Consider the following 15,326-nt stretch of genomic DNA (forward strand, 5'->3'; position numbering starts at 1 on the left):
AACACGCCAATGCCACATACACCAAGTGACTTTGAAGCCTTACGGCTTTATACAGGTTAATGACGCACCCCTAACTGTGATTGGTTAGCACGCCACATAGAGTCCCATTACATACACTTCATATTATTCAACTTGTCCTCGAAGTAAAAGATCACTGGGAGACTTGTTCTTCAAGCTCTTCCATCTTCTTCTTTCGTACGCAGCACATGGCTGCAAGTAGGACCATTTGCTGGGGACTCATCCGTGAGCCCTCTGTCATAAAAAGCGTCTGAAAGCTGTTGTTAAGTGTAATGTAAATTATTCCCTTCGCAAATGAGAAGTGTAACTAATGATGTCACAAAACCTTGGGAGAAGAACACGGGGTGCAGGGGTACTCTTTGTCCGGCTTGCAGTCTTGGAGGCAGCCGTGTGAAGAGTGAGGCTGGTAGAGAAATGATGACTTGCACAGCTTGCCGGCTCCCTTCCACTTGATAAGTCATTGGAACATCTATGAGAAAGAAAGATCACTTAGGTAAGCACCATGGTAAGGTAGATGTAAAAAAGAGGAGAGGTAAGAGAAGAAGAGCAAGAGAGTTTGTAGAAAAAATGAGGAGAAACAAGTAGCATGAAGAGGGGAAAGAAAGGATGAGGATAAAGGAGGAAAGCACGACTTAAGATATGAGGTGAGAAAAGGGGGAGGGGGAGGAAGGCCAATAAAGCAAGAAATGGAAATTCAGAGGAAGCAATAAAGGTGTGGAGGAATACAGGTGTAGGAGAAGACAAAATGTGAAGATGATCACAAGGTAATTAAGGCACAGTTAAAGGCTAGTTGGCCCATGCTGCTTGTGCTATATCCAAGCATATCGACCTCATGCAGCCTATACAGCTTTGCCATGGCAAGGAATTTGGATGGAATATCAGAATCTAAGCTTTGCAAAAAATTACCTTGAGATGATTAAAGCCACAATCTAAATGCAAACAACATGGGTGACTTTACACCACTGTCCGAAGAAGGCCACGATCCATGATGCAGTGCCTTCTTTGCCATTGCATCACATTGGAAATTTTGAATTGAATCAAACTCAATTGGGAGTCCGAAGCATGCTAGATCACCACAACAGAGCTATCCGACTACTTCAAAGGCAAAACTGAGGTGGGAGAAAGTGGAAGGAGGTTGGGAAGGTGAATGTAAGAAGAAGATGGAAATAGAAGAAAATGTAATAAATTTAGAGAAACAAGGAATAAATAAAGAAGGTAAAATTTAGAAGTAAAATTAAAGAAAAGAAGGCAAGGAGGAATAAGGTGAGGAGGGTGTAAAAGACCATGGATGTAGAAACAGGCAGTGAGAGGAAAGAGCATGGGGCAAAGTGAAAACAAACAGCCCAAAACAGATTACTTGGCCACCTAACCAGCCTGTGGGCTCAGTACTCTGGGCTCAGGGCCAGTGTTCACCCACAAGGGAGTTGAGTGTTGCAAAGGCCTGAATTTAAAACACGGGGTCAATGGTGCTCTGGGCCTCCACATATCACAGGGACTCACTGAAATTTTGTTCAGAAAAAAAGCTTACAATCACTTTGGAATTCACTGGAGGCTCAGCCTGAATCAAAGCCGAGACCTGCAAGATTTGTACATGGAACTACAATTGTGTCAGACACAGCACATAAAGCACAGAAAATAATGCTGTGTTATGCACCGGAGGAAAGTGTCATCTCGTGTACTATGCCAACCTACCTGAAACTGGACTAGGAAGTAAAATGCGGTCAATTATTTATGATGAATGCAAAAAGAGGCAGAATTATTGACACCTCTCTCATGCACCTCCAGCAAAAGAAAGCTGAAAAAAGCAACCAAGAAACGCTACACAAGGTCAAGCTTACCTTATGTAGCTTTCTTTAGCTGGAAGAGCATGGGAGTTTATATATATATATATATATATATATATATTAGGAGGCTTGGGCGATAATGGAAAAACCTACAATCCTACATCACAATAATGGACATCATTATCACGATTATCGCAATAATATCATGATAATATAAACAAGAAGAAAAAGGCATAAAATGTCATAGCCCCTACTGTGGTTTGAGTAATTTTGCTGTACAGAGTTAAAGGCCATCATTGGTCAAATTACAAAAGAAAATCTGCATATGTATATTCATGTATTGTCTTTGTGGCAAGTTTGAAAAAAATTGAACCATGCATGTCCGAGAAATTGTTGGAGACACGTGTAAAAACATTAACAAAATGGCTGCCAGTCAGCCATCTTTGTTCTGATCTCGATAAAATGACCATCTTAAATGCAGCATATGTAAGCCATCATTTATTATCTGTGTGCCAAGTTTGAACGACATCGGCAAATGCATGTCCAATAAATGGTTGAGGACGTGTTCAACATCGGGTTTTTTTTACGACTACAATGGCCGCCAGTCACCCACCTTTGATCGCATTGCGAAACAAAATGATGTGCATATGTATACCGTCATGTATTGTCTGTGTGCCTAGTATGAAGAAAATCGGTCCACACACAATCTCCCAGATATGGTTGCAGACACACGGACGCACGAGACCAAAACCATAAGCCCAATTTCCATAAGCCCAATATATATATATATTGGTGTTGCGGAGAGAGAGAAGAGTGGAGAAGGAGACTGATGGGGGAGAGGTGTGGTTTGTCAAAGAGGGCCAAGTGGTAAGAGGTGGAAAGAGGAGGAGGTGGAAAGCAAGAGGGCTGTCAGATGCTTGTGATTGGCAGGTGGTGGCAGACCTAAAGCCACAATTGGTATTCCCAGAGGAGATCTGTGTGACAAGGTTGCGGCCTGACATTGTCATTTGGTCAAGTGCAACAAGACAGGTCATCTTAGGGGAGTTGTCGGTACCTCGGGAAGAGAACATGGAGGAGGTGCACGAGAGGAAGAGAGGAAAGTACAGTGAGCTGGAGGCAGAGTGCTGGGAGAAGGGTTGGCGAGTTTCATGTCAGCCATTTGAGGTGGGGTGTAGAGGGTATATTGGCAATTCCTTTTTCTGCATTTCTTGCGAGGCTGGGAGTGTGTGGGACAGAAAGAAGGAGGATGTGTGACAAGGTGGCCCAGGTTGCCTTGAAAGGCTCATTTTGGATATGGAGGAAGTTTATGGAGGCACATCGAACAGTGTAGGTTGGTTGTGTGTGTGTGTGTGTTTTTTTTTGTTTGTTTGTTTTTTTGTTACCATTATTATTTCTTATTTTGTGTATATGAGTGAGTGGGTGAGGGTGTGTGTTTTTGCATCAATTAATTTTTGCATGAATGTGTGTTTTTGTGTGTTGAGTGGTGTATGATGTAAGGGTAGGTGGTTGGTTGGTTGGTGTTCTGTGTGTATGTGTGTGTATGTGTGTGTATGTGTGTGTATGTGTGTGTATGTGTGTGTGTGTGTGTGTGTGTGTGTGTATGTGTGTGTGTGTGTATAAATGATCTGGTGTGTTTTGTTGGTGAGTGGTGAATGGTATAAAGGTGGGTGTTTGAGTGTTCCACCATGTTTGTTTGGTGCTATGGATTTTGGATGTGGAGGTGTTGTTGTTGTTGTTGTTGTTCGCACTGGCTGGGGGTGGGGGTATGTACGCATCCAGGTGCAGTTGCTGCATGTGGATGTGGATGTGCCCCTGCTGGCCCACCTTAGCTGACCATATCAAGGTTGAAGGGCCGAAACGGGTTGATGCTGAGGACCTCGACTGAGGACCCGGTCAGTGCGGCACACTTGTGACCAGGTGTGTATTGAACTTGTGTGTATATATATATATATATATATATATATATATATATATATATATATATGTATATATATATATATATATATATATATATATATATACGTGTATACATATATATATATATATATATATATATATATATAATATATACACGTGTATACATATATATATATATATATATATATATATATATATATATATATATATATATATATATATATATATATATATATATATATATATATATATATATGGTCAAGTGCAACCTTTGGGCTTCTGGAAAAGCGCTATACAAAATAAATGAATTATTATTATTATATATATATATATATATATATATATATATATATATATATATAATATATATATATATAGTTGTGGTTTTGGGAAAACACTAAAAAGTAATGGCAATCACGATACAGGTCCCTTAGAATAGTTATTTCATAGCAGACCATTATCTTAGCCCCTTCCCCTTATTTCGGGTTAGTATGTCTTTATGCATTGGGGAAAGGAAAGATAGATCCTCCTCTCATAAGGGATAATTTACCAGGCAATGCACCAGGCAGCACACCGTGGTGTCCAGGCTCAGAAACCCACCAATCAGAGCCTGAATCACTTTGAGGGAGCTTGTGGGGCAGAGTATCGGGCTCCACCAATAGGGAGTGTGAACAAAGGGAGATTAAAAGATATTGATTCTCTCTCTGGCCGCTCTCTCTCAGCCCACTCAGCACGTGGACATTTTGCTCTTGGCTGGTCTCCCTCTTGCAGGCCTCTACACCTGCATTGTTCGACTCTGGGCCTGTCTCTTGTGCACTTACCACGCGTCTGCAGGATTGCTACACTCTGGGCCTGTCTCTTTGTCGACTCTGGGCCTCTCACTCTGCTGGGTTCACTGAGCATGTGTGCTCCTCTCTTGGTGCCAGGATTGATGACCTAGCACGTGTGCTCCTCCCTTGGGGCCTGGGTCACTCTGCCGTGCTGACGATCGACCTCACTCTGCCTGTCCGTGCTGGGATCGTCATTACCTGTTCGTGCTGCTCAGTGGCGACACTGAGACGGGGGACGTCGCAAGGAGAGGCATCCGGAGCATTTGTGCTATCAGGTTTCCAACGTTCGTCCGTTCCCCTCCCCTGTGAAAGTGTGCTGGGCCCATGTAATGTTCATTTTATTGTAATCGTAATAAGGCGTAGAATAAACTAAGTTCCTGCTTCTCGCCCGTTTTTCTTTCCTATTGAAATAATTACATTGTAAATATTTGAAAATAAATCAAATCGTTAAAACGTTTCCTTTCTCTCTGTCCGTGGAAGTCTTTTCCTCCATTGATCTGCCATTGCCTGCGGATCTGCAACCATTGATAAAATGTGACCTGTTTCTCTATTCGTGGAAGTGTCTCACAAATTCGCGGTTTTTCAGCGGCGCAAAAAAGAATAATAATAATATAAAACTTCACGAGCCGCGAGCTTGACACATTTATAAAACCAATCTTTCCCCAGCCATGCATAAAGCAGCTGGACATACACAAAAACATCTTATAAAAGCCATGAGCATGACCTGCTTCTGCGTTCACTGCCGTATGTTTCACGTTTTCATGGCTCTTGTGGGATATCCTGCCATTCACACTGTGAACAGCTCCATGCGATATCCCGCCGCCATTCACAGGTAAACAATGTTTCACGGGATATCCCATCAGCTGCATAACACGTCATCCCTGCGAGGTACTGTTCAGGATGAAAACACTCCACAGTATCTATTAGTGCTATTAGCTGTCTCCCTTTTCCTCATTGCAACAGCATTCACAGATTTTCAGTGACATTCGTGGATTATTGCCAACATTCTCGGGATTTGCCTCACCATTTGGGGATTTTGCCTCATCATTTGGGGATTTTGCCTCGCCACTCGTGGTTTAATTCGTCACTATTTGCAGATTTTCACGATTCGGGAACTGATCCCCCCCTTTTTCAATTGAAACAATGCCCTCTTATTCGCGGTTTCGCAATTCACGGGATTTTCAAGGAACGTATCCCCCGCGAATAGCGGGGTTCGATAGTATGTATGTATGTATGTATGTATATATATATATATATATATATATATATATATATATATATATATATATATATATATATATATATATATATATATCAGTTGTGATGCGACTCCATACTGTGAGTGGAGAACCACCAGTAAGGTGTCCCATACAGCCAGTGCTGCACCTTACTGGGAGCGATAAGCACCACCTGCCACACGGTACATTACCTCTTGTTTCCATCCACTACATGGAGTCGACCTGGGTTGGAAGTAGTGAAATTACTATATATCATTTTGTTCGCCAACCGAATGATACATATAGTTATATATAGTTTACAAAGATATATATATATATAGTTTACAAGTCCTCTTCTGAAACTCCTTCCTCTTTCCAGCTAGCAATTATGATTCGCTCCATAGCATGAATTACCAGTGATGCCTTGACCGTGAAGCGCTGCTGTAATCTATTGATGGCAACATCAATCACTTGGCAGTAACTTTAACGATAGTATTCATAGTTGTGAATGTAGGATGTATGAAACTGCCAGGGTGCTCTCGTCTTCCAGTAATTTTTGGTTCATCTGCTTTGTATTTTGAAGTGAGTATTTGTGCAGATTTGTTTGTGCAGGCAATAGAGATTTTCCTTACCCATAAGCATGGTTACTTTTCATCATCGTGCACGTGGAAGTGATCTCAGCCAAGAGAATGTAACTTCCGGTTGTACTTCACAGATAATAAAAAAAAGATTACATCAACTATGGAGGGTGTTCAGTCATGTCAGCAACTTGTGCGCACAAACGATCCCGTGCCACAAACCATATAATAAACGAGGAACGTCCATTCACGATCGGTGAAGTAGAAAATTTGTGTTATTGTGCTTTGATATGGCTAAACAATGAGAGTCAAAGCTTGTCCCGAAGCATGGGTATGTCGATATGTTCGACATTTTGTCTCGGGAGCGATATTGTAATAGTGCAGATTATAGGCAACAGAGACCCGTAAGAATTGCGAAATACAGCATGGTCCAGAAGTTATCTGTGGTGTAGCTGTTTGTATGAAGAAGGGCTATCACGTTGTACGAGAAAAGCTAGGCCTGTAATACATTAATGACATGGACTCATGTTGACAGAGCAGATAAAGATGATGTTATATATGTTACCATCATGTTTATCATGCTATCTGCTTTGCCACCTCCCTCTCTTGGATGTTTATCCGGCCCCAACCCGTTATCTTTTCTCACCAACTCTTCCAAAAAAAAAAACCAACTAATGTGAAAGATACCAACAAAACAAATAATTATAGCAGACAGGTCACCCAGCTTAACATCTATCCGAGGATTGGCCCAAGCTATGATGCAACATGCTGTCTTTAAAGCAACACCCAGTCTGTGAAGGAACTGAACCCGGACACTGACAGTGACACGGACACGGACACGGACACACACACACACACACCTTACGTCATGTACATAATTTGAATTACAGTGTTGGTGCTGCCAGAGCAGTTTCTTGGCCAATATCATGCTGGTGGTTTGCCATTGACTTCCCAGCAATATTTGATCTTGTTCCATCCTTTTACATGCTGAGTGTTAAGCAAGGACGCAGCATGTACCTTTAAAAAAAATAAAGTGTTTGGTATGACAAAGCAGAGGTTTGAATCCCCACCTCCCACATTCAGATCAGACGCTCTTAACCATTACACTAGTTTTACACCATTACACCGAGTCTAGTTTGACGTAATTCAATATTGAGAAATCAAACACAAATTTGCCATTTTTTGGCCCACTGTGAGTGACTCATTCTGAATCCCTCCGAAACACCCCTCATAAATCTTTATATTGTTGAAATCTTTATTGTTAAACTAGAAATATATATATTGTTGCTTATACAAAGTCTATGATACTACAACCAATCATCCCTATCGGCACGATTGCAACAAAATACAGCACGAAAATCCAGTTTAAACTCCGATTATAACAAATGTAAAGACAACAAGAAAGAGCAATCAGAGATTGCAGACCCTCACCAGGATGTGTTTTCAGTGGTTTTTATGGCTTTTGTGTTAAAAACAAATATGGCGGCTGAACCACGTGACCGATGACGTCATAATTATTTTTTTCTCCACCAATTTATCCCCAGATGATGCTCAAGAAATTTCATCTTGATCGGATGAAGTTTTTTTACTTGTCGAATTATGACGTCATAATGGAGGCACCTATGACATCATCATTAACATATTTTATTCCCCATGGAGAGTTCTTTACAATGAGCCATGTCTCAATTTTTTCTATGCCGCGCTTTCAGAGATAGAGGTGCAAAAATTTTCGGTTTTTCTAAGATGGCGCCCGTACCACGTGGCGTATGACGTCATAATTAGAATTTAAAAATTATACAGGTGGAGTTGCATCGATGGTGAAAATTTCCTGTCAATCGGACAAATGGTTGCAGAGAAAATAATATTTATTCTGTGCGCACAAACAAACAAACAAACAACGGCCTCAAATGCAATACCCACAACTCAGGCGAGGGGAATGATGCAGTCTACATGCAGTTTTGCTTTGTTTGTTTGTAATTTAAGGTGGCAGATCACAAATGTGGTGACATCACACACACACTGTCTATACTGAACCGTCACAAAAGTCTTTCCTCAAAACATATTGCCATCAGAGTTGCTCAATTTGTGTTTTCAATGTGGAAATCATGCATTATTCAAAGTTTTTTTTGAATCAATAAATTTTGGGGGGAGGGGGTAGGCGGGGGTAGGAGGGATGAAATGACATCTTCACCCCAACCTTTTATGATGGGTGGTGTCCAAACACGCCCCCTCCCCTTGCCTCTGCCAGGATTGACGCCTTTGCATATACCATATACTGTATATATACAGTCGTGGCCAAAAATATTTGCACACTTGCACTTTTTTCAAATAATGCACCATTTCTTCCAGAAAATTGTTGAAATAAAAAAATATTTTGGTATCCACATATGTATTTCATTTGTTTGCAGTGGAGCAAAAAAAAAAAAGATTAAAAAGTTACTAAATCTTCGCTTATTCCACACAGAAATCCTAAAATGGGCCAGACAATATTATTGGCACCTTTTAGAAGTTGTTAGAAATAATTAGATTTCAAGCAGGTGATTCTCATTTACTTTGGAATTGACCTCACCTATGGTATGTTGCAGGTGCCTGCAACATAAAAATCACTCAATCAACCAGTTTGAAAAAAGAAAATGAGTCATTCTGCTGTTTTGTGTCACTGTGTGTACTGCAAAGAGGATGAAGAAAAGAAAGAAAACCAGATAATTGTCTGAGGAGGTCAGCCACAAGATTGTAGCCAGGCGTGGACAATCTCAAGGCTACAAGTCCATCTCCAGAGACCTTGATTTTCATGTGTCCACCGTATGCAATGTTATCAGGAAGTTTAAGGCCCATGGCACTGCAGCCAACCTCTCTGGACGTGGCCGCAAGAGAAAACGTGATCAAAGATTGCAGCGAAGGATTGTTCGAATGGTGGAGAAAGCACCTCGATCAACTGCCAAACAGATTCAAGCTGACCTTCAGACACAAGGTACGACATTTTCAACTCGCACCATCCGTCACCAACTCAATGAAAGGGGATGGTAGGAGACCCAGGAGGACCCCACTGCTGAGAGAGACAGACATAAGAAAGCCCGACTGGAGCTTGCCAAAACATACCTGAACAAGCCTAAATCCTTCTGGGAGAATGTGCTGTGGCCAGATGAGACCAAATTTGAGCTTTTTTGGTAAAGCACATCAACACTATGTTTACAGAAAACAAAATGAAGCCTTCAAATAAAAGAACACCTTCCCTACAGTCAAACATGGAGGAGGTTGAGTGATGTTTTGGGGTTGCTGTGCTGCCTCTGGCACTGGGTGCCTTGAATGTGTGCATGGCATCATGAAATCAGGAGATTACCAAGGCATTTTGGAGCGCAATGTTCAACATAGTGTCAGAAAGCTGGGTGTCCATCAAAGTTTATGGGTCTTGCAGCAGGACAATGATCCCAAACACACATCAAAAAGCACCCAGGAATGGTTCAAGACAAAACGCTGGACTGTTCGGAAGTGGTCAGCAATGAGTCCAGATCTAAATCCCATTGATATCCTGTGGGGAGATCTGAAAACAGCAGTTGGGAGAAGACACCCTTCAAATCTGGGAGAACTGGAGCAGTTTGCACAAGAAGAGTGGGCCAAACTGCCAGTCGAGAGTTGTAGGAAGCTCATTCATGGCTATGGGAAGCGCTTGACTGGTGTTATTTTGTCCAAAGGCCGTGCTACCAAATATTAAGTCATGGGTGTCAATAATTTTGTCAATGCAATTTCTTTTTATTTTCTGATTTAAAAGGATATATTAATTTCTGAATCAAAAACAAACGTTCTGTTATATTTACAGTAAAATAAAGAATTGTGGAGACCAAATACCTTTGAAAATTTCAACTTATTTTTCAGAGAAAATGGAGTTATTTGAAAAAGGTGCAAGGGTGCCAATATTTTTGTCCACGACTGCATATATATATATATATATATATATATATATATATATATATATATATATATATATATATATATATATATATATATATATTGGATAAAGAGTCCTTTCTAACCACTCACAAACACTGAATGGTTTATAGGTGTGCGAGAATGCTGAAATTGATGCAACTCACAGACTACATCCCAGAAAAAGAACCCCAGAGAGGGAATGGAGTGAACTGGTCTATAAAATTGAGATTTAAATTATCCTCTCGGTATTGGCTGCAGTATAATCATACGGAGATGTAGTGGGATGTAGCTCAGCTAAGGGCATGCCGAATAGGCAGAGCCCATGCAACTGTTTAGCCAGAAGAGCCATTTTAAATTTAAACTGTTCCTGGCTGCTCCCAGACATGTTCTGTGTGCTACAGACAGGTTAATGTGTGGCAGGCATTTCCGTTTGGGCAGGATGCATGCAGGTATAGCTGGAGTGGCACTTGCTTTTCCTGGTACTCACTGCAGTGATGGGGCTTGAGCTCGATATATATATGTATATATATATATATATATATATATATATATATATATATATATATATATAATTATATATATATATATATATATATATATATATATATATATATATATATATATATATATATATATATACAGTCACGTGAAAAAGCAAGAACACCCCATGTAAAGTTTTGACTTTTTCAACATATTTCAACATACAGCTATTTGATCTTCATTTCAACAATATTGATAGATAAAGGTGATATAACATAACAAATATCATGAAACATTTACATTTTGTTGTCCATTGTATAATTTAAATAAACATGAATGCAAATTTCACATGTGGAAAAAGTAAGTACACCCCTACATTTATCACTACTTCAAATACCTAAAATTAGAATCAGGTACACCAGCTCAGGTGGCTCAGACACCAAGAACCTGTCTTATTTAAACCTCAGACATTTCGTTTAGTTTGCTCTTTGTTGTTGAAGTGTGCAGCGTCACCATGCCTAGATCAAAAGAGCTCTCTGAGGCCTTCAGAAAGAAGGTTATAGATGCCTACGAGTCTGGGAAGGGTTTTAAAAAGATCTCCAAACAATTTGAAATCAATCATTCGACTGTCCGGAAGATCATCTACAAGTGGAGAAGATTCCAAACAACTGCCAACTTGTTCAGGCCGGGCCTCCCCAGCAAGTTCAGCCAGAGAGCAGAACGCAAGATGCTGAAAGAAGTCTCGAAGAACCCCAGAATGTCATCACGGGACCTACAGGTAGCTCTTGCCACTGTTGATGTCAAAGTGCACGAGTCCACCATAAGAAAGAGCTGCACAAATTTGATCTACATGGGAGGTGCGCCAGGAGGAAACCTTTGCTGTCCAGAAAGAACATCAGGGCAAGACTAAAGTTTGCCAATGAACACCTAGGCAAAGACCAGCACTTCTGGAACAATGTGCTCTGGACAGATGAGTCAAAGGTAGAGCTATTTGGCCACAGTACCAGAAGACATGTTTGGCAAAAACCAAAGACAGCATTTGATCACAAGAACCTGATACCAACTGTAAAGCATGGTGGTGGAAATATTATGGTTTGTGGCAACTTTGCTGCATCAGGGCCTGGGCAGCTGACCATCATAGAATCCACTATGAATTCTTCATTGTACCAGAGGGTGCTTGAGGATAATGTGAGGCCATCTGTCGGAAAGTTGAAGCTCAACTGAAGGTGGACCTTGCAACATGACAATGACTGTAAACATACCAGTAAATCCACCAAGGAATGGCTGAAAAGAAAGAAATGGAGGGTTCTGGAATGGCCAAGTCAAAGCCCGGATCTAAATCCCATCGAGATGTTGTGGGGGGATTTGAAACGAGCTGTGCATGCAAGAAACTCCTCAAACATCGCACAGCTGTAAGAATTCTGCATGGAGGAGTGGGCAAAAATTTCTCCCAGTCGATGACAGAGACTGGTAGACAGTTATAAGAAACACCTACTTGAGGTTGTTTCTGCCAAAGGGGGCAATACCACCTATTGGAGCCAGGGGTGCACTTACTTTTTCCACAGAAGGAAATGGCATCTGTTAATTTTTTGTTGAATAAATTATTGCAAAGCCAATTTTTCATTGTTTTTTGTTCAATTAGATCACCTTTATCTCTCGATACTGTTTAAATGAAGATCAAATATTGATATGTCCACATATGTTAAAAAGATTTAAAAAACATTTCATGGGGTGTACTTACTTTTTCCACATGCAAAATTTGCATTTATGTTTATTTAAATTATACAATGGACTACAAAATGTAAATGTTTCATGATATTTGTTATATTATATCACCTTTATCTTTCAATATTGTTGAAATGAAGATCAAATCGCTGCATGTTGAAATATGTTGAAAAAGTCAAAACTTTACATGGGGTGTTCTTGCTTTTTCACGTGACTGTATATATATATATATATATTATATATATATATATATATATATATATATATATATATATATATATATATATATATATATACACACACACACGCGCACACACACACACACACACACACACACACACACACACACACACACACACACACACACACACACACACACACACACACACACACACACACACACACACACATCTTTTCATCCCTGCCTCATCCCTCGTGTGCTAGCTGTCACTCTACTGAAGGCATAGAAAGAGTGTTCATTAAAAAGAAAAACCAGGAGAAGGCTTTGCCATCCAAAAGATTCAAAGTGAAAGGAGACTGGTTGGAAAGAGGGGTCTCTCTGAAAAACGTTTCCATCTGTCATTCGTTCCTCATTTCCTCTCTGTTCCTGCAATCAGGGCCAGCCTTAGGCAGCCTGGGGAGCCTTTTGAAAGCTGAGATGGCTCTTCACAAGCAGTGATTCGAAAAAAGCACCAATGGCTACTTATTCTTTTTTATTTTAAATACCCTCCACTACCAAACACAGTCAATGGCCTCACGAGCTGAAATTGAAGCCAGGAAATGAATTTTCGAGATGTATTATATTTGCACTGATATTTAGCGAAGTGGAATGAAATTATGATGATATTATAATTTATATCGACTCATTTGCTTCTTGCGTGATATCCATCTTGTTATTCTTTCGTACTTTTGAAAACGTGCAGTAATTGCATCGAGTGGATTCAAACGCACTATGTATGATTGTGGCTTTCCTTGCCCATTAGTTGACTTGCATTACCAAGGAATTATATCTATGTATATATATATATATAGGAGCGTAGGCTGGATCAGAACGTCGCTGCGTCCTTGGACGACTCCTCAGCACCATCCTGACACACACTACTGTGTGCTGCAGGATGAGGCGTTTTTACAGCAGCTGGAGTGCAAATCGTGCCACCAACCTCCTTGAGAGGACCCAGTGAGTTGGTACTCATTTTGTGTCAGAAGGATGACGGGCTGAGTCAAGCCCACCTGGTATTAATTCAACAGCTGAACAGGATTCGAAACTCAGGACCTTAGGATCCCAAGCCTTCCGCCCTAACCATTAGGCCAACACCAGGTATACCAAGCAATTCGTTATGGGTATCTCCATTTCTTAGCCCGTTCTTGCTTGCTTTTCTCAAAGTTACACGACAAAGCCGACACATTTTCAATGAGCAACGATGACACCCTGGAAAACTGTGGGTGAAATGATTTAAACGATTAACAGAATCGGAAGTGTTTGTCGCTGCAGTATGCAGAAGGTGACGTACTTGCAACGAGAAGCTGCTTCTCTTCCTGGTGAAAAACGAGGGAAACCTTCTCGAGGTCTTTGATCGCCAGAGCAGTGTCTTGCAGCATGCTGCACTCTTCCACCTGCAAGAAATGAAAAAAAGTTTTTGGAAGCCTGATTAAAGAAAGGCCGAAAACAGGAAAACAAAATGTGGTGAAGAATTTAACCAGCAGGAAGGAAAGATTAAAGACAAAAAACAAGAATTCAATCTTTTTTATTTATTTATTTACAAAACTGGTCATTGGTGTTGTTGTTGTTGTTGTTATTGTTGCAATCAAAATGTTTCCGAAATCAAACTCAGAGCTACGGAGTATTGTGGTTCGATTATGAACCAACTGGACACCGCATCGAAAACCGTCAATTGTAAGGCGATGCTCTTGTTTTGATGCGCAAGAAAGTTTGTTTACGAAAGAAAAGCTGCACATGTTACAATGATCGTGGCCAGAATAAAAACTCCGTTTTAAAACGACATTTATTTTAACAGATGCCGCAAACACTAAAATCGAGTCAGAATTCCTCTCAGTAGAAGGACTAATGACAAGCAGGCGGTCGCACTCTGTGGGGCCGCCGTGACCCGTGGACAATCTGGCAGGACGTTTATAACTGCCTGCGGCTCAGCCACACCGCCGGACACTACCGGCTCGACACTTTGCTGCTAGGGATTCTGTAGATCCAAGCCCATGTTCGTTTTTCATCTTGATGAGCGGAAACAACCCCAAATTGTGTCGTTAAACTAATACGACTGCCACTCTTGTGTTCTTTTGTTGAAAATAGTGCCATGGAATTACTTTAGAGGAATACCTTGGTACATATGTGTGAGTTTATGATGCTTTGCTTGGAGATATGCCATTAAATCTCATGGCACCCAATCTATATCTGCTTTGATCTGATCTTGAGTTGGAAGCTCAGTGCATGGAGGGCTCATTGGCCATCATAGTGGTTGTAGACCAGGAAGCATCGTAACGAGGTGACATAACCAACCCTGCACGTAACAAATTCAGGGAATTTTCAATTTGGTGAGAGTTGCAGCCAAAGCTTGTCTGTGACCTATTGGCTTGAATACTCCCGATCCCCTCTAATACTGGAAGCTAGGCAGGGGGTAAGCCCAATTCGTATTTGGATGAGAGTCCTCCAATATAGGCTGGGTGGTGTTGTAGGCTGAGGGGTGGCAAGGTAGATCAATTGGTAGCATGCTTGCATCTGACCTGTCTAATTAGACTGCATAGAGGATAAAATCTAGTACCAAACTAAAATGTGCAATGGACGAAGTGGAGACTGCGTCTGAGTCAAATGTCAGTGCAACGTCATTTGCATGTGCA

The 15,326-nt window shown here is 40.8% G+C and overlaps 1 protein-coding gene across 2 annotated transcripts in view; it reads right to left on the reverse strand.

The window, feature by feature from the left end:
* LOC137432600 (phosphatidylinositol 3,4,5-trisphosphate-dependent Rac exchanger 2 protein) overlaps nt 1-15,326 on the reverse strand; it is a 229,247-nt gene that overhangs the window by 45,879 nt on the left and 168,042 nt on the right. For both annotated transcript variants that reach the window (XM_068124662.2, XM_068124661.2), the window contains exons 33-34: nt 13,988-14,090; nt 344-487 (exon numbers count right to left, since the gene is read on the reverse strand). In XM_068124662.2, the coding sequence (XP_067980763.2) occupies nt 344-487; nt 13,988-14,090 (247 nt within the window). The remainder of the gene's footprint in view (nt 1-343; nt 488-13,987; nt 14,091-15,326) is intronic.

The sequence above is a fragment of the Myxine glutinosa genome, chromosome 8 (genome assembly GCF_964187855.1).
Source record: "Myxine glutinosa chromosome 8, kmMyxGlut1.1, whole genome shotgun sequence".
Lineage (NCBI taxonomy): Eukaryota > Metazoa > Chordata > Myxini > Myxiniformes > Myxinidae > Myxine > Myxine glutinosa.